General features: G+C 41.8%; 1 protein-coding gene across 11 annotated transcripts in view; it reads right to left on the bottom strand.

The window, feature by feature from the left end:
* SULF1 (sulfatase 1) overlaps positions 1-27811 on the bottom strand; it is a 183328-nt gene that overhangs the window by 44102 nt on the left and 111415 nt on the right. For all 11 annotated transcript variants that reach the window (XM_061123444.1, XM_061123443.1, XM_061123447.1 and 8 more), the window contains 4 exons: positions 25868-26107; positions 15777-15928; positions 13262-13431; positions 668-818 (listed from right to left, as the gene is read on the bottom strand). In XM_061123444.1, the coding sequence (XP_060979427.1) occupies positions 668-818; positions 13262-13431; positions 15777-15928; positions 25868-26107 (713 nt within the window). The remainder of the gene's footprint in view (positions 1-667; positions 819-13261; positions 13432-15776; positions 15929-25867; positions 26108-27811) is intronic.

Genomic DNA, 27811 nt, shown 5'->3' with positions numbered 1-27811 from the left:
AAAAAAACACAAAACAACCTCTACCATCAAACTTTAAGGTTTTACTTTGAAAAATCCATTTTAAAGCAAATTTTACTATCATCCCTCATATTTAGTTACCAAAGATTAAAAACAGGCTACCTCTGAGCCTGATCCAGTTACATCCAGCTTTTAGGCACGTCTTGTTTGGTTTATGTTATCTTTTAAAATTCAGGAAATTTCAAATACATTTTTTGTATTTCTGGCTTCTTTAAAAGTCAGAAGACTTAATACTGGATCCATATTTTCACATGACCAAAATCAGTTGAAGCTGAATAGTTGCTCCTTGCTTTAGATGAGGTAGTTTAGATTTGAGTTCACCATGATCCTCACCATGCCCTATCGCCTTATACTCAATCTGCTTTAGCTATCTACACTATTTGCTTAATCCCTGAAGGTATTTGTGGTGATAACCCTTGATTTATGATGTCATGATTTGTATATCTCCTTTTTGTTACTGGCTCCACAAGAACCAACCCTAGAAAGAGAACAAGATGAGGGGGGGATGATGAGTTCACAGAATACCCAGCCCCCCACACTCTCTTAAAATGAAAAACAACTACTACTATAAAAACAGGGTTGGCAAGAATGCATCTACACAAGGGAAGCTGGACCAAAACCCATCCTTGGGGCAGGTTCATGGGCTTACCCTTTCCACAGAATCATCCACTGACATCAAAGTTTGAAGCCGTTTGCGATGTAGAACGTTTGTGAATTCCATGTGGATGGGCAGCATGGGTCCTGTGTACTGCATAATCCAGTGTTTGTCCATATTGGGCGCATAGTTATAACTAGGAGTTCTGCAAATATCCAGAAAGGAGTCTTACTATATATGCTTTTTAGTCACTTAGAGAAATATCTCATGCTAAAAGTTGTAAAATAACCATTTAGGAAAGAATTTAGACACAGCTAAAGAATTTTTCTCTCCGGTACATCTCTGTGTTTGTAAAGAGATTTCAAGTCTGCACCACCCCAGACCACATGAGTTCTCTGAAGGTGTATGGGTTCAAACTTATAAAACCAAGACTGGCAGTGAAAATCTAATTAGTGCAAGTTCACTGGGGTTCATTGAATAAAATGTAAAAATACCTCGAGATGATTGTGGTCATGTTACAAATTTACAGATAAAACCCAGTAATGTAGAAGGGAATGTTCTCATGGTGATGTTAACTCGTAAAATTTTACTGCTAATTAGGCTATTAAATATAGTCACTAATATGTTACGTGCAATGATGAAGAATCATAATTTCAACACATTTTATCTTAGAATTTACTAGGGTATTATATTGATTACTTACATATCTAGTCTCTGCAAATTTTTCTCATTCCTAACCTCACATATAGATACCATCAATTTATCGGATTTGCTGGAATTACAAGCAAGTCTACTACAATATACATGCTTGTCAGTAAAGCTGTTCATTATAGACAAATCAATATAGGTGCAGGCATAATTTTTGCTAACTATAGGGAACTGAGTCCTATTGTTCTGAGACAGGTGGTTCAAGCCCATATTTGATCTATGGAGATCTAAGTGGTGCCCATACTTCCCTTTGGGGACCCATAAAGTACATCACCTTCTCTTTGAAGTCCTCCCCAACTCCCTGGATCATAAGATGCTGCCACTTCACACTCCCAAAGAACATATCTATGCTAGAATATATCTATGCTTTTCACACTGAGAATTGTTTGTTTTTCATTTGACCTCTCCATCAGACTATAATGTGCTTGAACTTTCTCCTCAGCTGATAAGCCTATGAAAGTCAGTCACTCAGTCATATCTGACTCTTTGAGACCCTATGGACTGTAGCCCACCAGACTCCTCTGTCCATAGAATTCTCCAGGCAAGAATACTGGAGTGGGTTGCCATTTCCTTTTCCAGGGGGTCTTCCCGATTCAGGGATTGAATCTGGGTCTCCTGCATTGCAAACAGATTCTTTACCGTCTGAGCCACCAGGGAAGCCTATAAACATTGTTTAATAGTGAAAACTCAGTATTTACCACGGGTCAGGGATTGTGCTAACTGTTTTGTTCACATCTACTCATTTAATTAGCTCAGCTCTTGTCGGAAATAGGTTTATCATTCCCATTTTACAGGTGAGAAAACTGAGGCTTAGCAAAGTTAATTTTCTCAGGTTAACAAAACTAGCAGGGAATTGAACCAGGACTTGGTTCCAAAGCTCATTTGCTTTAACAAAATGAAGGGAAAGTAAAATGACGGGGGCTTCCTGCACCCGAGGTTGCTCTTCGTGTGAACCACAACTGTGCAAATGGCCAGTCTCTCAGAACAAGAGATCGTCTAGGCTGATCGAGGAATCTGATTACCGCTCTCTGTTCTGGGGAGGAGCCTATCAGTGAAAGACGGTGGATAATGATGACTGCAGGAGACCCCGTGACATTGTTTACATTATAAAACTAGAGAAACAGTCAGTCACTGTGAGCTGGTGAGTCCAGGAGCCTTAACCATGTTCCACTCGTTCCGTCATGGAGCGAATTTGCTATCGAGGAAACCTGGAGTTTCTGAGCTGCGTGACCGAACACAAGAACATGGGGCTCTCTATATGCCTCCTGTTACCATACATTTTCTTCCACCAGCGGATTTGCAGCGCTTCTCTTTTGTAGTTGAAAATGCTGTTTTGGTACCATTGGCCTTCCTGTGCAGAAAGTTACCCTGATGATCTGTATGGATGCTGGCTGGTTAACGAATGCCAATATAACACCTCCAAACCTGTCTGTCTGTCTATCTATCTATCATCTATATCTCTAAAGTGCCCAGAACAAAGAAGTACCTGAGTTTCCTACATGAGCCAATAAACAAATGTATTCTATGTAAGGATCTGGGTTGAAAAAAAATCCATGACATTAAACAAACAAATTTTCAGATATCACTTGCCATTCTTTATCAGAGAAACTGTCAGCATGAACTTTCCTCTGCTCACCAAGCAGACAACTCATGAACCGAATGGTCCCATTTTTGGTCTGAAAGGGTTCTTCGTATCTCAGATTGCACCACAGACCAAATGAGACCCTTGTATTTCAGAAGCCTGGGCAGTAGGAAAGGACTTAAGCCCGGGTTTCTTATTCTTAACGCAGCGTGTAACCTTACAAACAGGATTAGAGGAAGAGACCGAAGAGGAGGAGGAGAGAAGGGGGAGCTTCTAAATCCCAGAGGAAAGAGATTTTCACCGTTGGGGGGGAGTTTGAGGTCAGAGAAATAGAGCAAGCTGGTCACGAAAGGTCCTTTACCACTTACTGATACGTGCCCTGAAAAAGAATACGGCTATAAAAGATTACACGGGCTTTCTTCATAATACCTCACCAGCCTCCTCTTGCTGCCTTTGATGTTGGCGTGCCTTAATTTTAAAATAAATCTAGTTGACTTTTTTTTTTTTTAAACCACAAAACCTCAAACACAAATAAAAATTACAATAGGGAACCGAGAGGCAGGCTCATAGTGGGTAAGTCGTATCTGCCACCAGTTACCTTCCAGTGTTTGGAATGGCTCCATCCACCTCGCCCTGAGGAACAGGGAAGCTCGCAGCAAATTATAAGCCTCAAACTGGACTCCCGGATTTACAGAATGACATATGTTCAGTTTGGCTTTTATTAAAAGGGAGAGTTTGGGTCTATTGTCAAAGTTGTCCTTCCCCCATCCCATTTTTTTTCTTTTCTCTTGATTTCTGAATATGGGCGATGACCACCCCCACTCCACCTCTGGGGACAAGATCCCAGGTGGGGTCTCAGCAGGAGGGGGGGATAACCATTTGCCTTTTAGGGGAAGACAGGCTGCTACTGCTTCCCACAGAACAGCAGCTGTTCAGGGGGCCTGCAGGTGGAAGGTCGGGAGTTGCTGGAATTGACAGTTGTTGAAAATTGATCTTTTGCCAAAGACCTGTGGGTGCCTCCCGCTGGTGTCTGCCAAATTCCTGGAAGATGCATTCTTCTGTCCCTCCGCCCTGTGATAATTCATTAGGGCTTGCTGCCCTAACTAAGAATCAACTTATAGTGATTCAGACGGAGCTGGGAGCTGTTGGCTGAAAACGCAAGACAGAGAGAAGCAGGTGACTGTTTTAGGGAACGGTGGAAAACCACATATCTGATTGCTCCAGAATATTCTGGAATCAGACCTGAATTCTCAGCCCAGGACTGTTGCTTACTAGTGTGTGATCTGAAGCAACTGTTTTCTTTTCTTTAAGCCTCTGTTCCCACATATCTGTAATGGGAGCAAGAACTTCAAAGAGTGCTTGTGAGGCTTCACAGAGGCTTCAAGGGACAAAACCTGGGACCACTCATACCCATACTTATAGGAAGCTGGGAGACAGCTTATCACGTCACAGCTCACTGATGGCTGAGGCAGCCCAGAGAGGGCAGGGCCTCTTACTGTAGTTCGTTATTCTGACTTTTTGCGATCTCATGGACTGCAGCACTTCAGGCTTCCCTGTCCTTCACCATCTCCTGGAGTTTGCTCAAACTCATGTCCATTGAGTCGATAATGCCATCCAACCATCTTATCCTCTGTTGCCCCCTTCTCCTGCCTTCAATCTTTCCCAACATCAGGGTCCTTTCCAATGAGTTGGCTCTTTGCATTAGGTGGACAAAGTATTGGAGCATCAGCTTTAGCATCAGTACTTCCAAGGAACATTCAGGGTTGATTTCCTTTAAGAGTGACTGGTTTGATCTTTCTGCTGTCCAAGAGACTCTCAAGAGTATTTACCAGCACCACAATTCAGAAGCAACAATATTTCAGCACTCAGCCTTCTTTATGGTCCAACTCTCACATCTATATACAACTACTGGAAAAACCACAGCTTTGACTAGATGGACTTTTGTCAGCAATGTGATGTCTCTTCTTAAGATACTATCTAGGTTTGTCATAGCTTTCTTTCCAAGGAGCAGGTGTCTTTTAATTTCATGGCTGCAGTCACCGTCCACAGTGATTTTGAAGCCCAAGAAAATAAAATACTCCCATTTTACAACCGAGACAGTAAAGCATATGGAGATGGCTCAGATAGAACAGGCTGGGAACCCTGCTCCTTTCATGATGTCACACTGAACTGTCCTCTCCACCAAGTATCTCAAACTCCCATCATTAAAAGGAGAAATGATCCATACATTTCTTCTATCAACAGTAAATCCTGGGACTTCCCTGGTCGTCCCGTGGTTAAGAAGCCACTTTGCAATGCAGGGGACGACTCAGGTTTGATCCCTGCTAGGGGAACTAAGGTCACACATGCTGCTGAGCAACTAATCCCACATGCCACGACCAGAGTCCGTGCACTGCAACCAAAGATCCCTTGGGAAGCAACAAAGATCCCATGTGCCACAACTAAAATCTGACACAGCCAAATAAATAAATATTTATAAAGTAAGTCCTAAAGTTCTTAGCTTTTATCCTGATTATCCTGATTTAAAATATTAGCTGCTTCTGTTTCCCATTCAGATGCCTCCCACCAGCTGCTGTGTTCCTATGTTTGTTGCAAACACAGAATCAAGTCTGACCCTCCACAACACCCTGGAGACATATTCAAAAAGGTAGAGAACGCTGACTCTTTGCTTGAAAAGGGAGAGGACAAAGGATCAAATTGTCATAAAGAAGAAAAACAAACCTCATAAATGCATGTCAGAGTGTCAGCCATGTGTGTCTGTTCTGGTGAGGCTTTCTGTGTCTATTCAGATACGTGTTTGGCTCAGAACTGTGCTCTCCAGACCTTATACTCTCAGGGATGCACCTGTAACTCTCAGCAGATGACTCCAATACTTATAAAAGGTGAGCTTTCCCCAGCAAGGCTTCTCTGCACATTGCTTTTCTCTAGTCATCATTTGTTCAGTGTTATTGCTTAGCGCGGGCTTCCCTGGTGGCTTAGTGGTAAAGAATCTGCCTGCCAATGCAGGAGACATGGGTTGACCCTGGTCTGGGAAGATCCCCTGGAGTAGGAAATGGCAACCTACTCAATAATTCTTACCTGAAGAACCCCATGAACAGAGGAGCCTGGTGGGCTACAGTCCATGAGGTTGCAAAGAGTCTGACGTGACTAAGCAACTGAACCAAAATACAGTTTGCTCAGGACAGCAGCTCATGGACAGATCCCTCAGACCACTGCACTTGCATGTTCAACTTTTGCCTCAATATCAGATTCTCCCCAGGGTTTGCTTTTCTTGCTAACATTGCTTATTGACATAACAAGGATAGGATTTCTCAAGTCAATCATGTCTTCTTTCTTTTTAATGGGTGGACATTTTAGGAGAATAATTCTTAGTAGCACAGAAATAGTTTCAAGAAATGCATGTATTGCATATTAAACCCATCCTCGGGGAAACACAAAGAACTTAGCAGTTCATTTGGTACCACTGATAGTCTCTGCTGTCATCCCAAAGAAAATACATTTCGAGTATTTTATATTTGAACATGTGTTTTCTTCATTTGCTATTAGTCTCATGGTGGTGGTGGTTTAGTTGCTAAGTCGTGTCCGACTTGGAATCCCATGGATTGTAGCCTGCCAGGCTTCTCTGTCCCTGGGACTTCCCAGGCAAGAATACTGGAATGGATTGCCATTTCCTTCTCCAGGGGTCTTCCTGACCCAGAGATCAAATCACATCTCCACCACTGCAAGTGGTCTCCTTCACTTCAGGCAAATTCTTTACCACTGAGCCACCAGGGAAGCCACCCATTTAGTCTCATAAAACAACAAAAATCCTAACTCTTAATACCCTTATTGGTAGCAGGATCATCACTCACTGAGAAACAGGTCTCAATTCCCAGAATAAGCTGGTTGTACAGATTCAAGAAGTACACACTCAAACTATTAAAATAGGATATTCTAGACAAGTTCCCAAGCCACACCATCCCAGCCTTCACTAAAATGAAACTTGATGAGACTCTGTGGAGATATTCCCCATTTGAGTTCAAATGTCTTTAGGTCAGTAACAACTGAACACATGCAGGATAACATCAGATTGTCTTGATTACAGGCGCATCTTAAAACTTCACAATAAAAAAAGGTACATGCTAAGTCGCTTCAGTTGTGTCTTACCATTTGTGACCCTACGGACTGTAGCCCTTCAGGCTCCTCTGTCCATGGGACTTCTTAGGCAAGGATACTGGAGAGGGTTGTCATTTCCTTCTCCAGAGGATCTTCCCGACTCAGGGACTGAACCCAAGTCTCTTACATCTCCTGCACTGGCAGGCAGGTTCTCTACCACTAGTGCCAGCTGGGAAGCCTTACAATAAAACGGCATATCACAAAACTAATTCAAAGAAGCTTCCAACGATGCTACGAACTCCAATTAGAAATTGTGTCAATACATACACAGGGAACACTTCTACTTACTAAAAATTGTGACTGTGACAGATATTGAAGAGACCCGGTGTAGTGGAAAGATCTAGGGTCCAGAAGAGTGGAGTTTGGGCTCTAGCTTCATCCCTATCTACTTACGTGACCTGAGCAAAGCCACTGAGTCTTTTTTTTTTTTTTAAATAAACTTTGGGTATTCATTTTTTAATCTAAAAATTTATCGGTTTATACTTTCACTAGGTACCCTTTAATTCATAAAACCAATTGTTCAACTACTTTCATACTATTTTTAAAAGGGTTTTCATGTCAGCTAATTGGAAGGGTTAACACGTTGATGCATTTGCTAAACAAAAATGTATTATACAACTAAAACAACAGGAGCCGTGCCCACTAGGCAACGGGAGGTAGAGATGGATGGTTATGTCCTGCCTCGGGAAAGAGCTGCCTTGTATAGCAGCAGGGTGTCATTTGTGTGGTGTTGAGTGTGATTATTCTGAAGTTGTGTGACTGGACATCAAAGATCTGAGTAAACAGCCAGTGCAATAGGATACGTAGTAAATGACAGAAGAATAGAGAGGTAATACGGGAAGTGTGTGTGTGTGTGTGTGAAAGTCACTCAGTTGTGTCCCACTCTTTGCGACCCCATGGATTGTTCTCTAGGCCAGAATACTGGAGTGGGTAGCCTTTCCCTTCTCCAGGGGATCTTCCCAGCCCAGGGATTGAACCCAGGTCTCCCGCAGTACAGGCAGATTCTTTACCAGCTGAGCCACAGGGGAGCAATTAATCCTGCTCAAGTCAGAAATGTTTATGGAGGATTTAAAATTCTCTCCTCTTTGAAAGCATATCCTTTTATGTATTTGTGGAAGAAATGAAGAGAGAATGTGCAAATTCTTTGTAAGGCAAGATATTTCTTTCAAACTTGAATGAATTTAATTGGCCGCACGACTCAGCATGTGGGATCTTATTTCCCTGACCAGGGATCGAACGTGCACCTTCTGAAGTGGAAGCATGGGGTCTTAACCACTGGGTTGCCAGGGAAGTCCCTTCTTTTCAACTTTAAATAACAAAGGTATTTCAGAAATGTTCTGAGGCTTCCTTAGGGTAGTTGTCCCTTTGACATGCTGTGTCCATCCCAAACTCCACGATCAGAACAATTTCTTCAAGTTAGTTGATGTGGATTGTTCTACCTAAATTTTTATTTCACATGAACCTGTGTGTGTGTGTATGTGTGTGTACAGAGTCAAACGCATTTCCAGGGATAGAAAGAAAGAGCTGTTGAACTGGAATAAAAATTTTCTTTAAGTTCATGGAAGCACAGTTGGTGGAAAACTGAGTCTCAGCATCTCAGAGAATCATCAAGAAGGCTAATGTAATCTCTTTTCTCATCAGCTTTTGTCCACAGGTGAGTATTATCACATCACTGAGGCCAGGAGAGAGAAATGATGCCAAGAAGATGAGGCTTTAGCATTATTATGAGGATACGGGGGAGAGAATTTACTGGAAAGTGCAGTAGAGTCTTAGTCATAGTGAAGGGCTTTGTGATAAGAATGATTATATGTATTATCATGATGGAGAGTCCCTCAGATCTCTCAGAGGCCAGGAGTGGCTGAGCCACTGTCTGATTAAACAGGGTCCCCTGTTCCATGCGGTCGGTAGTCCGTTCTCTTTCTTAGTTGGTTGGCATAACCTCTAGCCTCAATATTGAACTGGCTTCCTTTCTTTGTTGGCCACGACAAACACCATGGTAACCTGATACATTCGCTCCAGGCAGTGGGGGTCAGATAGCTCTAACCCAAGGCGGATGAAAGACATCTGGATAATGCTTGACCACCAAGGAAGGCAACCTCAAGGAAAGTGCTCACATGGCCTGCATCCCCCTCCCCTGCCCCCGACAGGGCAGAACCTACAGCTTCTTGCTGTTTTCACAGGGCCTGCCAAATATCTCTGCAAAGCACTTAACTTCTTGCATCCCTTTGCTTGAATGCCTTGCTCATGTTCTCGCTAAGGAGACTAGCCATTCAGGAGCTCCAAGAGCCACAATGGAAAGCTTGTCTTCAATTTGTCTCACTCCTTTTGTGTGCAGCCTGAACTGTGAACCCGGGCAGTCACTCACAGCTCCGAGAGAGATGCACATGGACTCTCTCCAGCCCTTCCCTCCTGCGGCAGCTAGGGAGACCTTGACGACAAAGATGCCCGGAATTCAAGGCTTTCAAGGTCTGTGGGAGACACAGCGGATCTCCTCATTTTAGGGGCTCCAAAGCCCCGGGCTTAGCAGCAAATAGAAGCTGAATCACTCAACCCACTGTGTGAGTTTTCATTTTCTATGGCTAAGGGTGTTCTTCAAACTGCCAATAGCACGGTTTGCACCTGGCAAAGATAACACAGCCCAGGCCGGTGCTTCTCCTGTCTGTTCTTAGAATAGGCAGGATGAGAGCCTCATCAATGCAGGTCTTAGCTCGTCAACAGACTTGCCAGGTCACAATGGACAAGAACCAGCTTGTTCTTCCCTAGCTGCTTCCCCTTGAATGTTAAGTTGAAATCAAACAAAACAGCACCTTTTTGTAGGTCAAGAAAGATCAAATCCAGAAAAAAGTTTTTTTTTTTTTTTTTATGGTTCATCTTAATAGGAAGGATCACGGAGAATTAGCACCTATGAAGTGGCTTCTGTGTTCCAGGTCCAGGGTTGGGTCTCTTTTAATTGTCACTCATGACATCATGCCAAGTTGCTGGTTATTACCCCCATTTTACTGATGAGTCAATGAAGGTTCTGAGAGGTGAAAGGTACTGCCTATCGGTCAGCAGGGACCACTAAGATAGGAACCAGTGCTTATTTGCCTCCGAGGCCTGAGAGCTTTTCACTCTGCCAATGTGTGGATTCAGCTTTATAGAATCACTAGTAAGGCTCACAGGGCTTCCCAGGTGTCACTAGTGGTAAAGAATCCACCTGCCAACGCAGGAGACGCGAGAGACACAGGTTTGATCCCTGGGTCGGGAAGATATCCTGGAGAAGGAACAGGCGACCCACTCCTGTATTCTTGCCTGAAAAATTCCATGGACAGAGGAGCCTGGTGGGGTACAGTCCATGGGGCTGCAAAGAGTTGGACACGACTGAGCCCTGAGCATAGTAGGGCATACAGGCGGTTCATCTGAACTAAAAAGGAATAGCGAAAACTGCATATAAAAATGGTCAAGTTACATATGATGTCTACCTTGACTAAACAGTCTCCAGGGACTCTGTTTATAGCTACGTACAAGTTCTCAATACCCTGCAGGTTTCTCTCTCTAGCTTCATCCCTTACTGCTTTCCTCACTTCCTTAATCACATCTTAGATGACCTCATGGCGACCACTTTTCCTGAAATCATCTATCCAATCTCTGCCTATCAGCTGCAGAAATGTTACCCATCCTTTGCAGTCCACTTGGCCTGCCACCTTGGCCCTGAAGTTCCCCTGGTTCTTCTAAAACATGTGCATGCTTCCTCCTCCAAACTTTCACAGACCCTGGGCTCCCTGCTCTAGCACTTGCTTCTGAGCCTGCTGTTGACAAGGCTCTTTGATAAGGCTATTTGTCTGTCTTCCTCCTTGAGCAAGAGCCCAGAACAAACTTATTCTGTAAAGAATCACACAGTAAATAGTTTAGGCATTGCAGGCCGAATGGCATCTGCCACAGCTACCCAATTCCACTGCTGTATTGCAAAAGCAGGCACAGATAGTACCTAAATGAATGACCATGACTGTGTTTCAATAAAACTTTATTTATGAAAACTGGTGGCAAGTCAGAGATGGCCCCCATGTGCTGACCTCTGTCCTAGTTCATTGGCTCTAGAATGAGCAATTGTGTCTCTTTGTTAAAAAATGAAGATTATTTTATGTTTATTTGACTGCACCAGGAAGTCTTAGTTGTGGCATGCGAACTCTTAGTTGTTACATGCTGGATCTAGTTCCCTGACCAGGGATTGAACCTAGGCCCCCTGCATTGGGGGGGCTAGCCACTGGACCACCAGGGAAGTCCCAGCAATTGTGTCTTCCTTGCGCCTATATCCCTGCTGTGCTGTACAGTGTCAAAGGTGGCACTCATAAATATTTGTGGAATGAAACAGAATTTAATCAGAGATGCTTTTTCTTTTTTTTTTTTTAAAGCTATTGTTGAAGCCCCGAGAACTCTGCAGATTTCTCTCATCCTGCATTGCTGTCTGTGCACACTGCTGAGCTGTCAGAACCTTTTGACCTGTGGCTGATGTTCCTGTAGGCTCAGGACCTTGCCCTGAAGCTTCAAAGGCAAGCTGACTTCTAAGGAGCCATAAAACACATTTTTGTCAACTCCTTGTCCTCAAACTCCCGGGAAAATAGCAGTGAGGTTTACAGTTGTGGAAAATCACCTTAGGCTGGGATTCTGCTAATGCAACAAAGAAAGCAATTTCTGACTCAAAGAAAAGGGAAAGGTGAGTCCCAGGGCATGGAAGAAGTCGGCAAAGACCTATTTCTTTTTACTGAACCAGCAGGTTACTGAATCTGCAAGTGATGGCTAATGGAGAGTCACTAGCCCCTGGTGGGCTTCATTCATGAATTTAGCTGCATAATTATATGTAGGGTAGAGAGTCTTGAATATTCATCCACAGGGTTCATTCCAAAACACAATGGATCATCCAGACCCTATGCCTCAGTTGCTGGGGCAGCTTTCTTTGTCGACAATATCTTATGCATCAAAACATGTCCATCCTTCAAATTCCTGGGCATGCTCAGTAGGACACTCACCCGGCTTCATTTATGAATTGTTAGTTCCTTTCTTTCCTTCTTTCTAAGTCACTTGATATGATAGAGAGGATCTAAGTACCACTGACGAGGAGCCATAAGTTTATTAGTTATAATAAGAAAAAAAAAAGAATAAAAAGCTTTCCAGGGATATGTTATGCCAGCAACTAGAATGCCTTCCATGGTTACTTATAACTTTTCATAAAGAAGTTACTTATCTCTTTTCATAAGGAAGTACATTTAATCTTTATTTTTTTCCCCATCTGGGATCATAGCTTTAAAATCAGTGTGGCTGAAGAGGGATAATATTTAAGCACAAATAGAATCAGAATGAATACTGGAGGTTTAGTGATGAAGGAAATGTATCAGTTGCCTGTTTCCTACCCTTCTCATGGTTAAACTTTCAGTCCACTGCTGTGCGTGGAGGACTGCACATCATTGCAATGGATAAGAAGAAAGAGTGAGGAAGGAGTGGAAAAACAAAATCACATTCTTCGCTGCCTAAGTATCCAGACTTACTACACTTGTCTCGTGAGAATGGTCAGCTTAATACAGCTCTCTGCTCTCTGTCTCATCTCTGTATGCCATCAGCCTCTCCTCTGGGCCTCCCAACCCCCTCCCCAAGCCTCCTGCCTCTCAAAAAGAAACATCAGGTTATTTTAAAGCCGTGACCTGAGACGGCCTCTCGGGCAAGCCCTCTGCAGCTGCCTCTGCAGCAATTCTAATCAGACATCTGTGGCAAAGCTGCGACAGCCCGAGCCCAGGAAATTCACCCAGATCTCTATAACCAGACTGGGGGGGGGGGGGGGGGCGGGTCACCACCACTCTGCTGCTAAAAGAAACATACCATTTGATCATTATTATTATTAGATCACGTTGATGAATATTATTTCAGACAACTGAAGGAAGCCCTTGATCAAAATCACCCCCCAGTCACCCCATGTGCTTCTCTCTCTGTTCATTTTGTTGTTCTTCTTGTTGGTCAGTCACTAACGATGTTGGAGATGTGATTCGTAATCAAACCACCTCAGCAAGCCCCTGAGTTCAGGGCCTGCCTTTTCTGTGGTCTCGGGGCAGAAGCCCTATTCCTGCCCTGTGGAGATACCACGTGGAAAGAAATGGGGTGCAGGGGAGGAGCCGGGTGGGGAGCAAAGGAGAGGCTCGATCTCAGCAGGTCCCAGAGCTGAGGCTGTTACTCACATGTGTTGGGAAGCATTGGGGTACAGTTCTGAAAACTGTGGGGCCGAGTCCTCGGGGCCGTGGGGCGCCGCGTGGCTGATCACCATCATAATGGGCCTATGGGGATACATTCTCTTAGACATTTTGAAGTAATTAATGCTCTCGTTAGTGATTAAGTCTGTGAAGTAGTCCTGAAACATACATTTGACACAAAACAAAAATTACAAAACGTGACATTCATCAGATAACATTTGAATACTGTTCTCCCTGAGAAGCAACTCACTGAATGAGGAGGTAAGATCTTAAGCAGGAAGAGAAACTGTACTTCCCAAGGAGAAAAACATCTTCTGCAAACAGAGATCAGTTGCTAATTACTTTCTAGGGTTGCTAGCATAGTAACACACACAAACATCTTTTTTAAAGTAATGTACAATTTCAGAATTAGGGGGAAAAAAAAAAAAAGTCAAGTACTGTTTGCCCAAAAAAATGATCAGATCTGGCAATACAAATGCTATAGTACATGAAACACCGGATACATATTTCATTCTCAGGTTTCGCTGATGTAATTCGTTGACAAAAAAATTTAATTGCTTCAAGGGCAGGAAATACCCACGCCCACTACAAATTCACAGTTGCAGACACACACACACAGACATGCATATGCATATACACATACACGCATAAATGCACGCACACACAAAATCTTTTTGTGAAATTAAAAATTCACCTGTGAGAATTACACAATGATTGCAATGAAAGTCACGACCAAAATCTGGATGCACAGGGAAAAGGGGCAACATTCTATGAATTAGTTTATCTGAAACACTCAATATGGGGAGCAGTTGATTTCCTGCAGATTATACCCTGTTAATTGCACAACTAAAATGATCCAGCTGTTGGGATTAGAGCCTGACTTGTTAATAGAACAATTTAATCTATAATCCAAGGGGCTGATGCAAGACTATAAGGAAAAGCGGGGGAAGAGATGGAATGAAAAAGAAAAGATGAAAACTGAAAACACCTGCTTCCTCTAAGTGTGTATCATTGGCCTGGAACTCCAGTATAAAGTTTATTCAGAAAGCGCTCAGGCAATGTGCACTGTCAGAGGCTTCTAGGCATGACTAATTGCATGTAGATTCAAGGACTAGAACAGCTGCAAAAGCCTTGCCCAAGGGACCAAGCCTATGTCACATGTCCTTCTTAGGACAAGCCCACAGGCTATCACCTCCTTTCAAGGAAGTGTCTGTTTCATTCCTTTCCTCTCTCTAAAAAAAAAAAAAAAAATCTATATTCTTTTTGACACAGTTGTCTTTGACACTTAATCAGCTGTGATAACGGGCAAGAGACGCTGATTTAGTCTTTGGAGGGAATCTTGATTACTTTGCTCTCCTTAGGACAACAGGGAAAGAAAGGTTAATAGCTTGAACAAGGAGCATGACAAGTATCCCCACAGATAAAAATGGGAGCAGTGACAATTAGTGTACTTTGTAGGGCACTGCTCAAACCTGCCTCCAAGGTTTCTGCCAACTCTCAACTCTGATGAGTCTGGAAACCTATTAGCAATGTTTGTGAATTCATTTGCATGCATTGTTTTCTGGAGGGTATGAAAGGAGACTTACACTTTATCTCCCCCGCCAAGTCCCTTGAGCTCAAATCAGGCCAAGCATAAGAATAGCGATGTGCCAAAATTAGATCAAGTCCCCTCTTTCTGATTTCTACCAACGTCTTTTTCACAGAGATCTATGCTAGTTGGAGCAGATTCTCAGCTTCTTTTAGATAAATGAGGAAGAGATGGACATGGTTAGGAGGGAAGAGGGTATTTTAGGCTAATTAGCAGGCTAAATTTAAAGATATTTCCCCCTCCACTCCTGCGATCTGGAAATCGTTTTAAGTTGGCAATCACAAAAGCTGTGTGGATTTTAAAAAGTCTAATCTGGGATCCATTTGTTAGAGAACTCTGGGACCTGTTCACTTCAGTTTCTATGAACTGATTTGGAAATACTAGGATTGACTGCCTTACAGACTTTTGTGGACTCTAGCTGCCATGGGCAGGTGTCCTTGTCAATATCAAAGTGTGGTAAAAGCAAAGAATGTGGTTCCCCAACTTTTGAGTTTTGCATTTGTCTTTTCTTATTCTTACATCTAAATCTGAAGCCACAGACAGAATATACTCTCACCCTAATGAAAAGCAAACAGTACAAGATGAACATCTGATTATGTGGGCAAGTCTTCTAGAGGGGGGAGAACCAAGAATTATCACAAGACAGAGTGGAGGCATCCATGATTTTTTTGATAATACTTTCATCAAAGGCTGATTGCCTTTCATCCTAATGAGGGGGAGAAAAAAACCCACTATTCAAAGTCAGTGTTCCCTGAGAGCCTTTTTCTTGCCTGGAGTTTAAAATTATCTTAAAATTTCTCATTCTAAAACTGTGAGAACATAGCCAATCTCATGGATAGGCTAACATACTGAAAATGACTTTCTCCCATTATGCATGAAGTAAATTGATGCAGTGTAAAAGTGCCTGAAAATTACCTTCGCATAATCAAATCCATGCTTTTCTTTGATGCCATTGCGACAAACAGTGTAATTATAGAAACGAGAATTCTTGATTAATCCAAGCCATTCTCGCCACCCAGGAGGGATGTAGCTGCCATTATATTCGTTGAGGTATTTTCCAAAAAAGGCTGCAAGGGGGAAAGAAGGATTATTTTCTCATATGAAATGATCAGTCATAACTAAATGCATCGACATGAAATTATGTCTTGAAAAAAAGACAGTGAAACAAAAGTTAACCTAGGTAACAGTGGATGCCAAGGTAACATTCACGTAATACTCTGATTCTTTGGTAAAGTGACCCACATACATTTTCCTTTTGAATAAATAAGAATAGTGCCTAGGTACATGGATAGTTTATATAAATATAGTATAGTTTAATAAAATCACCATCAGGTTCATGATACTTTGAATGCATGTATTTTTTGTGGTCCTTCCAGGATAAAAGCAGAATGAATCTTTTTTGTTAAGTTTATATAGTAATCAGAGAAGTAGCTGGTGTGAGATGTGGAGTACTGAAAGTTGTCTTTGGGGTATGTTTTCCGACATATCGCTTGAAAGTTGTGAATTACAAAAATATTATTGAAAAACTTGTCTTTGTTTTTGGCTATCAGGACAGTACATATTTTCCTAGTCAAAGAACCTTTGTAAACTCAGTTTCTATGGGATGTGGTCAGCGCCTTTATGTCACATGCATGTCATCTTGTTTGCACTGTGTATATTTTACAAATGTGTGCTTATTACTGATAATCAAAAATTCTAGCAACATGGGGTTACAACCTTGATGACTAATTTTCATAGAATTACAGTAAAATAGAAGTATTGACATACGTGCCACAAAAACACCACTGCTCAACCTGATGCCTTCCCTGTCAAACCCACCTTCTGGCTTCATTACAGATGCCTCTACTTACATACATGAAGAAAGTTCTTGGATGACTGGCTCGGAATGATGAAAACAGATCCTGGAATTCAGGCACTTTACTGGTATTGCTCTTAAAGCACATGTTTCTGAATCTCAAACTTATCCAACATATTTCATTCCTGGGTCTTTACGGAATCTCTATTTAGCTTGATTTCATCTTTGAAATATAACCACCAGTAGAATATCTCCATCTGAATGTTTTTCTTGCTCCTAATGCAATCGTCCAGAATGGAATGAATAACTTTCCCTTGCATATGTACTTCTTTAGAAAGCCTTTAATTCTCAGAGTGGCATCATCACTCACCAGGCATGGCCACCCAGCACTTTCCCTGCCTCACCTACCCCTTTGCTCACCTTGCCATGCAGCAGCTGCTGCCTGTAGGCTCTAAGTGGGTCGAGCTCTGGGACCTCTCACTCTTTCTCTGACTTGACACCCCTCCTGGGGGCCCACAGATTCTTGACCATCTCTCTTATGCATGCTCCAGGGTCTTTCCACTCTCACCATCAGCTTCCTGAAGACCAGCTCAGGTGATACCTCCTTCTTGCAATCTTGGATGAAGAATCACGGTGTTTAACGCTTGCCATCCAAGGCCTTCCTTTTGTCTGGACAAGATCCCTCTCTTTCCAACCCCATCTTGCACATCTCTGTGATGCCTCTAGGTGTTCTGGTTTCCACCTCTCCTTCTTTGCCCGTGCTGTTCTCTTGGTCTCCCTCTCTATGAATCAGGCCAGAACAGATGCCATTTCACTCACAGTCTTTGCACTAATTCCACAGGATTTTATCTCTGTGGCTTGATATCACAGTCTCATCCTTCCTTGTGGAACAGTTATGTTCATGTATAAGCCTAATCTCCCTTATGTTGTTGTTTAGTCACTAAGTCAAGTCTGAATCTTTTGTGACCCCCTGGATTGTAGCTCACCAGGCTGCTCTGTCCATGGGATTTCCCAGGCAAGAATATTGCAGGGGGGTGCCATTTCCGCCTCCAGGGGATCTTCCCAACTCACAATGCAGGCAGATTATTTCTGCTAAGCCACTGGGGAAGCCAGTATCTCTTATACTGTAAGGTTTTTTTCAGACAAACACTGCCTTAATTTCATCTGTGTGCACTCTCCTCCCATCCTAGCATGTAGTCTAGGGGCTCCATTAATTTTGTTTCTTGAACTGGAGTTCATGGACCCCCACATATTCTGGGAACTCTACAAGTTCTGGACTTGTTAAATTTTGTGTTTTCAATTGAGTTATGATTTTTCAAAAAAGCTAATTTGGTCAAAATATTTCCAGAGTAGAGTTTCAGAGGTGCAAAAGTTGGTACTTCTCTTCGGATTTATTTTCTTTGAAGAGTTGACTCAAGTCTGAGGAACACAGCAATGTTTGTTTACTTGCTGAATGAATGTTTATACATTGAATCTGCAAATGACTGAATCAATCAGATGGTCCCTTAGTCAAACATCCACAGCTTGAGGATTCTGCCAGGGCCCCTGAGCAGACAGACAGGCATGGAACAAAGTGTCAGAAGGTCTCACATCAGCTGTGACTCAGGATTTCCCTCTGAACTTCCTATGAGCTGTAGGAATTCTTCTAATGAGATGTTCTCATCTTCAGAGACTAACCACCTTCTCACACTGAACCACAGATAATTTTGCTTTCTGACAAAATGCAATGGGACTTAAGAGTCCCAGGCAGCAGACCAAGGCCACACCCCACCAGCATGACTTCAGAATGGGACTGTTTCCAGAAGCCTTTCACTTGATAACCCAGAGCCCAGCTCTTTCCCCTGGCCTGCTCCTCATCCTCAGGGTTTTTTTTCCTACTTTTCCCTCTTTTTATAAAAGATCATAGTGGTTAGGAATATAAAGCCTGGGGCCAGGCTGCCTGGGTTCAAATCCTGGCTCTGTTACTTTCTAATTACATGTCCAGAGGTGACTTAACCTCTCTCTACTTCTAATTCTCTTCTTGGAAAACCAGGAAGATGATGATGATAATAGTGGAAGGGATACAGTGAGGATGAAGATGAATTAATACATATGTAAAGCACTGAAAACAGTACCTGGCACATAATGAGGGCTTATTAAGTGCTGCCACTGCTGGTACTAGGTTGGCCAAAAAGTTTGTTCAGGTTTTTCTACATCTTATGAAACTTTTGGCCAACCCAACATTATGATTTTTGTTTGTTGTTTAGTCGATAAGTCGTGTCCAACTCTTTTTGATCCCAGCTACAGGACTGTAGCTGGCTAGGCTTCTCTGTCCATGGAATTCCCCAGGCAAGAATACTGGAGTGGGTTGCCCTTTCCTCCTCCAGGGGAATCCTCCTGACTCAGGGATGGAATCCAGTTCTCCTGCATTGGCAGGCAGATTCTTTACCATTGAGCTACCTGGGTAGTCCCAGTATTATTATTACCATCACCATGATCATTAGCCTTTCAACTCTGGGTTCTGATTTAAATAACTTACCCTCCTGAAGTGCAAGGAAATTCTGTTCTAGAGTTCTGCCCTTGTGCATCTGAAAACATCGCTGGAGAGGTTACACAGTTTTCTTCCCTAATCTGATTCATTTTTGTAGTAACAAATCCTCTCCCAATTGGCTGACAATTTCTTGCTTAATTAGTTTTTTAGATTTTTTTTTCTTGCTACTTTTAGTTTTGTTCTCTGTTCTTTTTTTCCCCCCTCTCAAGGAAGCCAGGCCAAGTCATTCCTGCCCTTTCCTCATTGTTTTACCCGTTAGGTTATTTAGGACTGTTTTCTACCCATTGCCATGGCTATCTCCCTTTCCCTTAATCCTCCCCTTATAAACAATTCCTTTAAGTCTCTTAATAGTCCCTGTTATTCGCTTCAGAACTCCCTCCAGGTTTTCTGTGTCTTTGTGTTAATGGGGTGTAAAAAATGTACTCACTATTCCAAATGTGTCCTCACCCATCACTCTTGGCTTCAAGGGAGACGGGACCTCGTGCATCATGAGGCAGTACCCAGCGTTGTCAGTGTGGAGTTACTCAGCCTTTAGTGTCGCCTTCGAACACTGAGGCTCATTTATAATTATCCCTGGCCTCTTTCAACAACACTTCCTGGCAGTGCTCTGCAATTGATTATCTGGGATTCTAATTATTTTCCTCCAGATGCACTAAATCTGTTCCTCCCTCTTGAAGGTGAACTTCATTTTCTTGCCCATATTGCCATTATATTACGTGCAGTTTGAAGTTTTTCAATCCTTTAGCTTTGGCAATTCAACTCAACTACTGTCTGAATGTGTCACTAGCACACCATCTACCCCTCCTCTCTTCTCTGGGCCATTAAACACTTCCCTTCACAGCTGTTTAGAAGGTGGAAGGTGGGGTTGGGTGACAGGGAGAAAGATCAGAAAGTCCTGATCATAATGACTGTTGACTTCAGTCCACACTACTTCTGTCCAAAACTACCTGTTACACAACACTTAGAAAAATTTCCTTGAACTATTTGAGGTAAAAGCTTTTATTTTTAGATTTGCAATAGTAACTACATATACAAAAGATTTCTGATGCTGTAGAGAAGTCAAATGTTATTTAATATAACAAATAATATACTAATTGAGCTCTGACTGCTTGCAATGATTAGATTTGGGGTGGCAGGATTTCACTAATAGTAACTATAAATTTACATAATTTTGAACCAAGTTAAAATTATGATTTACTCTTATGTCACCTCGTACACACGAGTTTGGTTTCCCCAACTAGACTGGAAGTCTAGCAAAGACAGGAATCTTACTTTATGTCTCTTCATGGATCAAAGTCCACTATAGTTTTAAGCATAATGTGACTCAATTAATAGCATACTATGGTAGGCTACATCTTGTTTTTGGGCACTTATCAAAAATCCATAATACCATCATTCATAAAAATAAGAATATTTGTTTTACTTTTAGTGAACTCTATTAATAAATTTTAAAACATCTCATGTTAGAGAAAAAATATACTTGCCATAAGTAACGTGGGGCCTTCCTGGTGGCTCAGGCTGTAAAGAATCTGACTGAAATGCAGAAAACCCAGGATCTGCCTCTGGGTCTGGAAGATCCCCTGGAGAAGGGAATGGCAACCCGTTCCAGTATTCCTGCCTGGAGAATTCCATGGACAGAGAAGCCTGGCGGGCTACAGTCTATGGGACTGTGTAGAATCAGACAGGACTGAGTGACTTTCATTTCACTTCATAAGTAACATAAATAAATTTTATAATGTAAAAAGACACATAAAAATTGATTAATTTGTCTGTGGTGTTTTGTTACAAAAATTATTCTTTACATAACAATTTTACTGCAGGTCTCTATTAAATATTGTCCCTTCCACCCCAGTGATATGAAGCAGAATTAGTATGATTAAAATTTAATTCATCTGTGAATTTACAAATCCTGTGTTATGATTATAATTTGAGCGCTACCATTTTTAAAGGAATCAGTATGATTACAGTGATTATAATAAAATTACAATATAATTTTGGATAGGAAAGAGAACTAAGAAATCCCTCTAGTCCTATCTCTGCATTCTATAGGTTAGAAAACTGGCCTGGAAAAGTTCTCGAAATAAGTTCAAGGCAGAGTAAGGACGTGATTCCAGTTCTTCACCGTTTGGTTCAGGGCTTTTTCTCCTAATACTTGATTCTACCTCTCAATTATGGATTATTACTGTCACTTTAAAATTTATGCCAGGTTTTACATTCATGTCTCTACTTGCAAAAGAAATTTAAACTAAAAAATTTTGAGTGGATAATCAGGTAGAATTTTCCTTTTTATGATAGATAATTCAATATTGTTACCACTTGACTTAGAACATAAAATGCAATAGAAATGTTATTGTATTTTCCTTTCTTAAACATTTAAGCTGTTGTAAAGTCATATTTTCCATGAGTAAAGTTAGAAAAATTTAGGTATAGTCAGTCCAAAAATATGCCTTGGTTCTGAAAAAAGAAAATAATGTCATACAATGGTAAATACAATACTGGATCAATTCAATTCATTTAAATCCACGTACTCTGGTTACCTTCCAAAATAAGTCTCTCAGTAGTTTGTCTTCTTTGAGTTGTTCTTCGTAAAACTGATTACTGCTTTGTGATTCTCGCTAGATGAATATTTATGTATAATACAGCTTCCATCATTATTTTTTCTATGTTTTCAGCTAAATGTTCTAAATGATGCATTTATTGTTAGGAAAACAATAAAATCTTTATATATTGGCTCCCCCCCCCCCACTAGTTTAGTGGTTCATAAATAATTATGCTGGTTTAAAACCGACACACCAATTCTCTTAACTTCCTGAGATGTCTGTCATCCCGATGTGTTTATTTGTAGATTTTCAAATGAGTCTCTGTCCCTGGTTGGATTGATAATTATTGTCACAGAGACATCTTTACTTCCTAATTGTCTGAGACATATCAATATTTTCCCATTAAAGATGAATTTAAGTTATATAGCTCATATCACTGCTGTTCTAGCCTTCCAATTTTTACCTTTTCCGACTTACTAGTGGGCACTCTCAAAATTTATTTTCCTGGGTGCGTATCATCCATTTTATATTCCTAGGAGACTGTTTGAAAAAGTCTTAAGCATTTGGAAAGTCCTGTTTTCCTTAAAGAATTCCTTTTACTTTGTAGGATGACTCACTGTAAATTCCATTATTACCTAAGTGTCTAGACCCCAGGGAAGAAGGTTGGCTACAGAATGTGAGTTAATTTCCAGAAGCAAATCTCCTCTTCCTGAAGAAGAGAACTGACTGAAGCAGGCCCAACAGACTGCACCACAGGATTTCTAGTTGTCCCCTGGAAAGGCTGATTGTCTGCAGTTTCCTCCTAGACCTAACCCTCAAGGCTAGGGTACCATACTGGAAAGAGCCCTGAAGACCAAGGTCTTGTTGCTCACTCTTCCTAGTAGAACATCAGATGGGTCATTTTCAGCAAGTCCCCTTATCTTGTGGGTTTAAATTTGTTCATCTGATGGGACTTCCCTGGTGGTCCAGTGGTTAGCACTTTGTGCTTACAATGTAGGGGGCACTGATTTGACCCTTGGTCAGGGAACTAAGATCCCACCTACCTCTTGGGCAGTGTGGCCAAAAAGTAAAATTAAAAAAAAATGTGGAATATTTAAGTTTGTTTATCTGTATATGCTTAGTTGCTCAGTTCTGTATGATTCTTTGTGATCCCATGGACTGTATCCAACCTGGCTGCTTTTTCCATGGGATTCTCCAGGCCAAAATACTAGAGTGGGTTGCCATTCCCTTCTCCAGGGAATCTTTCCAGCCCAGGGATGGAACCCAGGTCTCCTGCATTGCAGGCGGATTCTTTACCATTTGAGAATAAGAGAACTGAACGAGATTATCTCTGAGGTTTATTCAAGCTCTTGTAACCCACTGTAGGTTGGATACAGCATAGGATAATTTAAACAAGTACCAGAATACACTCCACTTCTTAGAAGCAACAGATTTGTTTTTTCTTGGTGGCCCAATGAACTTTGTACTGGATGGCGTTTCCATTTTTGCTTTTGCCATCTGGAAGTTTAACTTCAAATATGCAGCCTTTCTCCACAATTCTGTGGCATGTCTGTGGTTTGTATATTAACCTTTGCCTTGATTTGAGCTGGTTTTACCCTCCATTTCTACTGGACAGGGTCCTTATTGCTCTGTATCCTATTATGTTTTATGTGTCTCTATCAGGCACTTTGGAATGAGGCATGATAGAAACATATGTCAGGAAATAAGATAATGGGAAGAAGAAAGATGGAGTCAGGTGTGCTAGATTCAGTCTGTCATGGACTAGCTTGTGACCTCAGACCAACTCTCCTGAGTTTCTGTTTCTTCACTGACAATATGGGCAAATCCTCTCAAGGCTGCAGGAAGAGTTAGGTGAGCAAACTCAGCTAAAATGTCTGGTACAGAGGAAGCAAGCACCAAATATCAATTTCGCATTTTTCCCCTTTCTTTCTGATGGCCCAGCTTTACTGAAGTAAAATTGACAATCAAAAATTGTAAGGTTTATAACCCAAGGGCCCACTATACAGAAACACTGTGAAACAAGAACCATTGCTAAGTCAATCAACATACTCATCCCTTTACATGTTCAGTAGTTTCCATTATTTTCTGTTGTGATAAGAACACCCAAGATCTATCCTCTTAGCAAATTTCGAGTACACAATGAAACACTGTCAACTATAGCCGTGTTCATGCTCTCTCCAGACTTCTTTTCATTCTTCCCTTTCTTGATTTGACCCTGAAATGTATTAGCAAGCCCTAGTCAACAGCTCTGTCTCAGCAGGGTTCTCTTTGTCACCCACATCTCTGTTTCCTAGGACAGACACCAACCATGTTGGTCTGGATATGATGAGTGTTCTAACTCCCTAGGTTCCAACTATCTCTGTCTCTGCTACTAGGAATTCAATTATAAGGACAATGAGAGTTGAAAGGCACTGACTTCACACAATGCTTCCCATGAATAAAACACAATTTGGTGGTCAAAATCAGGAGTCAGGCAACAGGGGACCATTTCTGATTTTGCTTATGAGCTGGTCATACGGTACTTGAAATCCTCACCTCAGTTATAAAATGAAGCCAAGTACATTCGCTGTTTATAAACCCTACAGGGATGTTGGAGAGATTTGCAAATTGCTTTAGAGCTCTCAGATGAAAGGTGCTGTAAATTTAAACCACTTACGTGGGAAAACACTCAGGATAAGGCTCTCCGAGTAACCTAGTTTCTTTCCGAAGCATAAGCAGACACCTTTAAGGCTCATGGGAGGAGTTCCTTATGTGAGTGGAGACTTTGAGATGTCTGTGGATGACAATGTTATCATCTCCACAGTCAGTGTTGTCATCCATAAATAACAAGTATTAAGTGCCCACAAGGTGCTCTGCACAGAAGTCAATGGCCACTTAGTTCCTAAATCCAGCGGAAAAGATTAATTTCATTTTTAGAAGAGATTTGAGAGAGAATACCTTTATCCAAAATCCTTTCCTTTTAAATCTTCAGAAGAGAGAATCTGCAGACCTGAAAATCATTTCCAACAAGTTTTTAATGATGACACCCTGAATTCTTATGAATAAATCTAGTTGGTTCTGAAAAAATTATTTTCCTTTACAGCCCTCAATCAATATCTGGGTTTCCTTTCCTAAAAAAATGCTCAGACTATGTCTTTCCCACTCCTAATTCTATTAAAATGGTTCCACTGCCCCAAACATAGTGGAAACTGTGCTAATACAATATGGTAGCTATTGGCCACATGTGGCTAAGTCTAAAATAATTATAAAAAAAAAAATTAAAGAAAAGAAGTGCTCAGAAAACCTAATGAGAGCATTTAAATGCTTGGAGAATAAAGGCTTTGGGTCAATCATACAGGAAGGTGCCTTGCTTATTTCTTAGAACGACTGACATGATGTTCACGATCTCTCTGGAAGGAGGTCCTTAATATGCAAGACACCAGTTAACAACACCCCTCATCTATGTAGGTTAAACGGTGATAAAAGGTGTACTATGGGATGCCCTCCTTTCCTGGGAAATAAGGGTGAACATTTGAGATCTAAAAGTAATCACAATGAAGCTGAAGAAAAGCAGAATCCTATTAATTATGAGTAAGTAAATAGGTGAATTAATAAGGTACACCTCATTGGATTATTTCTTTCAGCTATTTATGAATTCAGTAAATAATTTTGATAATCTATTGTGTCCCAGATCCTGGGATAGGTGTTCTGCATGTAAGAATGTGCTCAGTTGGCACCAGGACCTGGAAATTTGGGAGGTTGAGGTAAGCAGGCTCATGGGATAGAAACTCTTCTGTTGCAGGTTGTCTGGAAAATTCCAATTGCTGGGTGCTCTGATGGAACAGAGGACCCTGGCAGGCTACAGTCCATGGGATTGCAAAGAGTACAACATGACTTAGTGATGGAGCACACACACATGCACGTGCTGATGGGGACAACTTCTTCACGTGTCCACTGAGGATCATCCTGACGTTTCTCTAAGGGACCTCTGGCTGGGACATTCATCAGAGACAAAAGTAAGGGATGCGGAGGGAGGCAAGTCTAGATTCCTTCCATTGAGGGACCGATTGATTGGAAGTTCACAGATTTCATCACATAGTGCATTTTTCTGAGATGCGTTACCAGAGTTCATGGAATTGAAGGCCTGGAAGTTTCCCTTTACCTGTTCTGTAGCCGGTGCTGTTCAGATAGACAGCAAACGTCCGAGGCTCGTGCACCGCCTGCCAGGAGGGGGAAGAGCAGTTCTCGTTGTTGGTGTAGATGTTGTGGTTGTGCACGTACTTGCCAGTGAGCATGGAGGAGCGGGAAGGGCAGCACATGGGCGTGGTCACGAAGGCATTGGTGAAGGTGGCCCCCCCACGCTCCATAATCTTTCTGGTTTTGTTCATGACTTGCAGGGACCCTGAAAGGCACAAGGCCAGCACTGCTTAGCAGACAGCACTGAACAATCACCCACTGACGTCATGTCCCTCTGTTCCCCTGACTTGTTAATGTCCCTCCCTTGGCTTGAAGGAGTCTGCGACTGGACCAGTTCTCATTTCCAGGACACAGTGCAGCTCTGGGGATCCTATCATCTCAAGTATTTTGCAGAATAATAAACACATTTCGGCTTCTCCCTTCTTTAATCACAAAGGAAAAAACTGCAGGCTCATCTGATCATTAAAGCTAGAATTTTAGAGATGGAGTAGATTCAAAGGCCAGCAGCCCTTTGAAGTTGATTAGACAGCATCAAAACTCCTAGCCCACCAAACTCACACCAGCTACAAACACTGAAGAAAAGAAAGATAGAGTACTTTTATCATATCAAACAAAAGAGGGAAAAATTTCTGCAGTTAAGTAAAAGTTCATCCAAAATGTGTGTTTAACTGAAAAAAAAAAAAAAATCTCCATTGCAACTTGGTATCCCCTAGTAAACTTACCACTTACCTGGCAGTTTTTCTATCAGGATCACACGATCAGTTTATGTTTTTGCCTGTTTCCACGTCATTTAAAAAGATGGATTGTTTGCTTATGAAAGAGCTATGATTCTATTGCATTCAAAAGTATTTGTATTGGTAGTAAAATATTCCATTTGAACTCTAAAGGATGAAACTGTACATAAGATTGCCGAGAAAGAAAAAAGAAACCTCTTTTGATTACTCAATCCAACCAAACATGGCAGCTGAATCCCATCCAAATACTGCAGGGAAAAAAAAAAAACTCAGGCCAGAATTCAATAGTCTTTTCAGGACTTGTCAAGAAATGCACTACAGAGCACTACAGCCAAGCCCATTGCATTTCAATCCTGGAGCCTCACATTTCCAACAGGTCCTACTTCTTCCAAAGAAAGGGAGAAAGTCTATGTCGTTTTCCAACAAGGAAGGAAATCGTAATGCAAACCAGGCAAGCATTCAGAGCAGAAGAGAAGTGTGCAGCCATCCAAAAAGCCACAGTCGGCCTCATATTTTTTCACATACGCGCTTTTACCATTTACATGAAAACAGAAAGACGGCTTCTAATTGTGTCTCCTTAGAGCTCTCTACAGTATGCCTCACTGAGGAGGATTCCAAACTGCTTTTTCTGCCCTGGTTGTCTTCAGAAGATCAAGCAACTTATTTTTTTTTTGCCATCGATGAATAACATGTAGTGAGCGCCCACTTCATGCTGAGCATTCATTCTACTGACCTCAACTCTCTGGACTGGTCCCGCAAACACAGCATTAACAAAAGCAATGGGAAGTTCTCTGCTGCCTCCAATCTTCACTAGTAAACTATCTAACAAGAACTTATATATGAAGATTGCTTGGAGATATTTGCAAAGCAAGGTAGTGTGGATACAGCAGTAGCAGGGCATATAAGGACAGTGGCGACAGGAGGCAATATTTAGCAAGAATTCTGCCACAGTGGATGGGGACGACTGGAAGGAAAGGAGGAAGAACTCGGGATGAGCAAAGTGCATCATCAGGGACATGTGCAGTGGTATGTGCGGGGCACTGAAGGTGGGATGAGGTAAGTGGAGTGATGAAAATGGCACATGAGTCTTCTGGAATGAAAATGAAAATGAAGACTTACTCTTGATGTAATGGGTGGCAGAGTAGCAAATAGCTTGGCGGCTGAGGAGAGACATT

This window comes from Dama dama, chromosome 21 (assembly GCF_033118175.1).
Source record: "Dama dama isolate Ldn47 chromosome 21, ASM3311817v1, whole genome shotgun sequence".
In the NCBI taxonomy this organism is placed as follows: Eukaryota; Metazoa; Chordata; class Mammalia; order Artiodactyla; family Cervidae; genus Dama; species Dama dama.
This window is presented reverse-complemented; position numbering and strand designations above follow the sequence as displayed.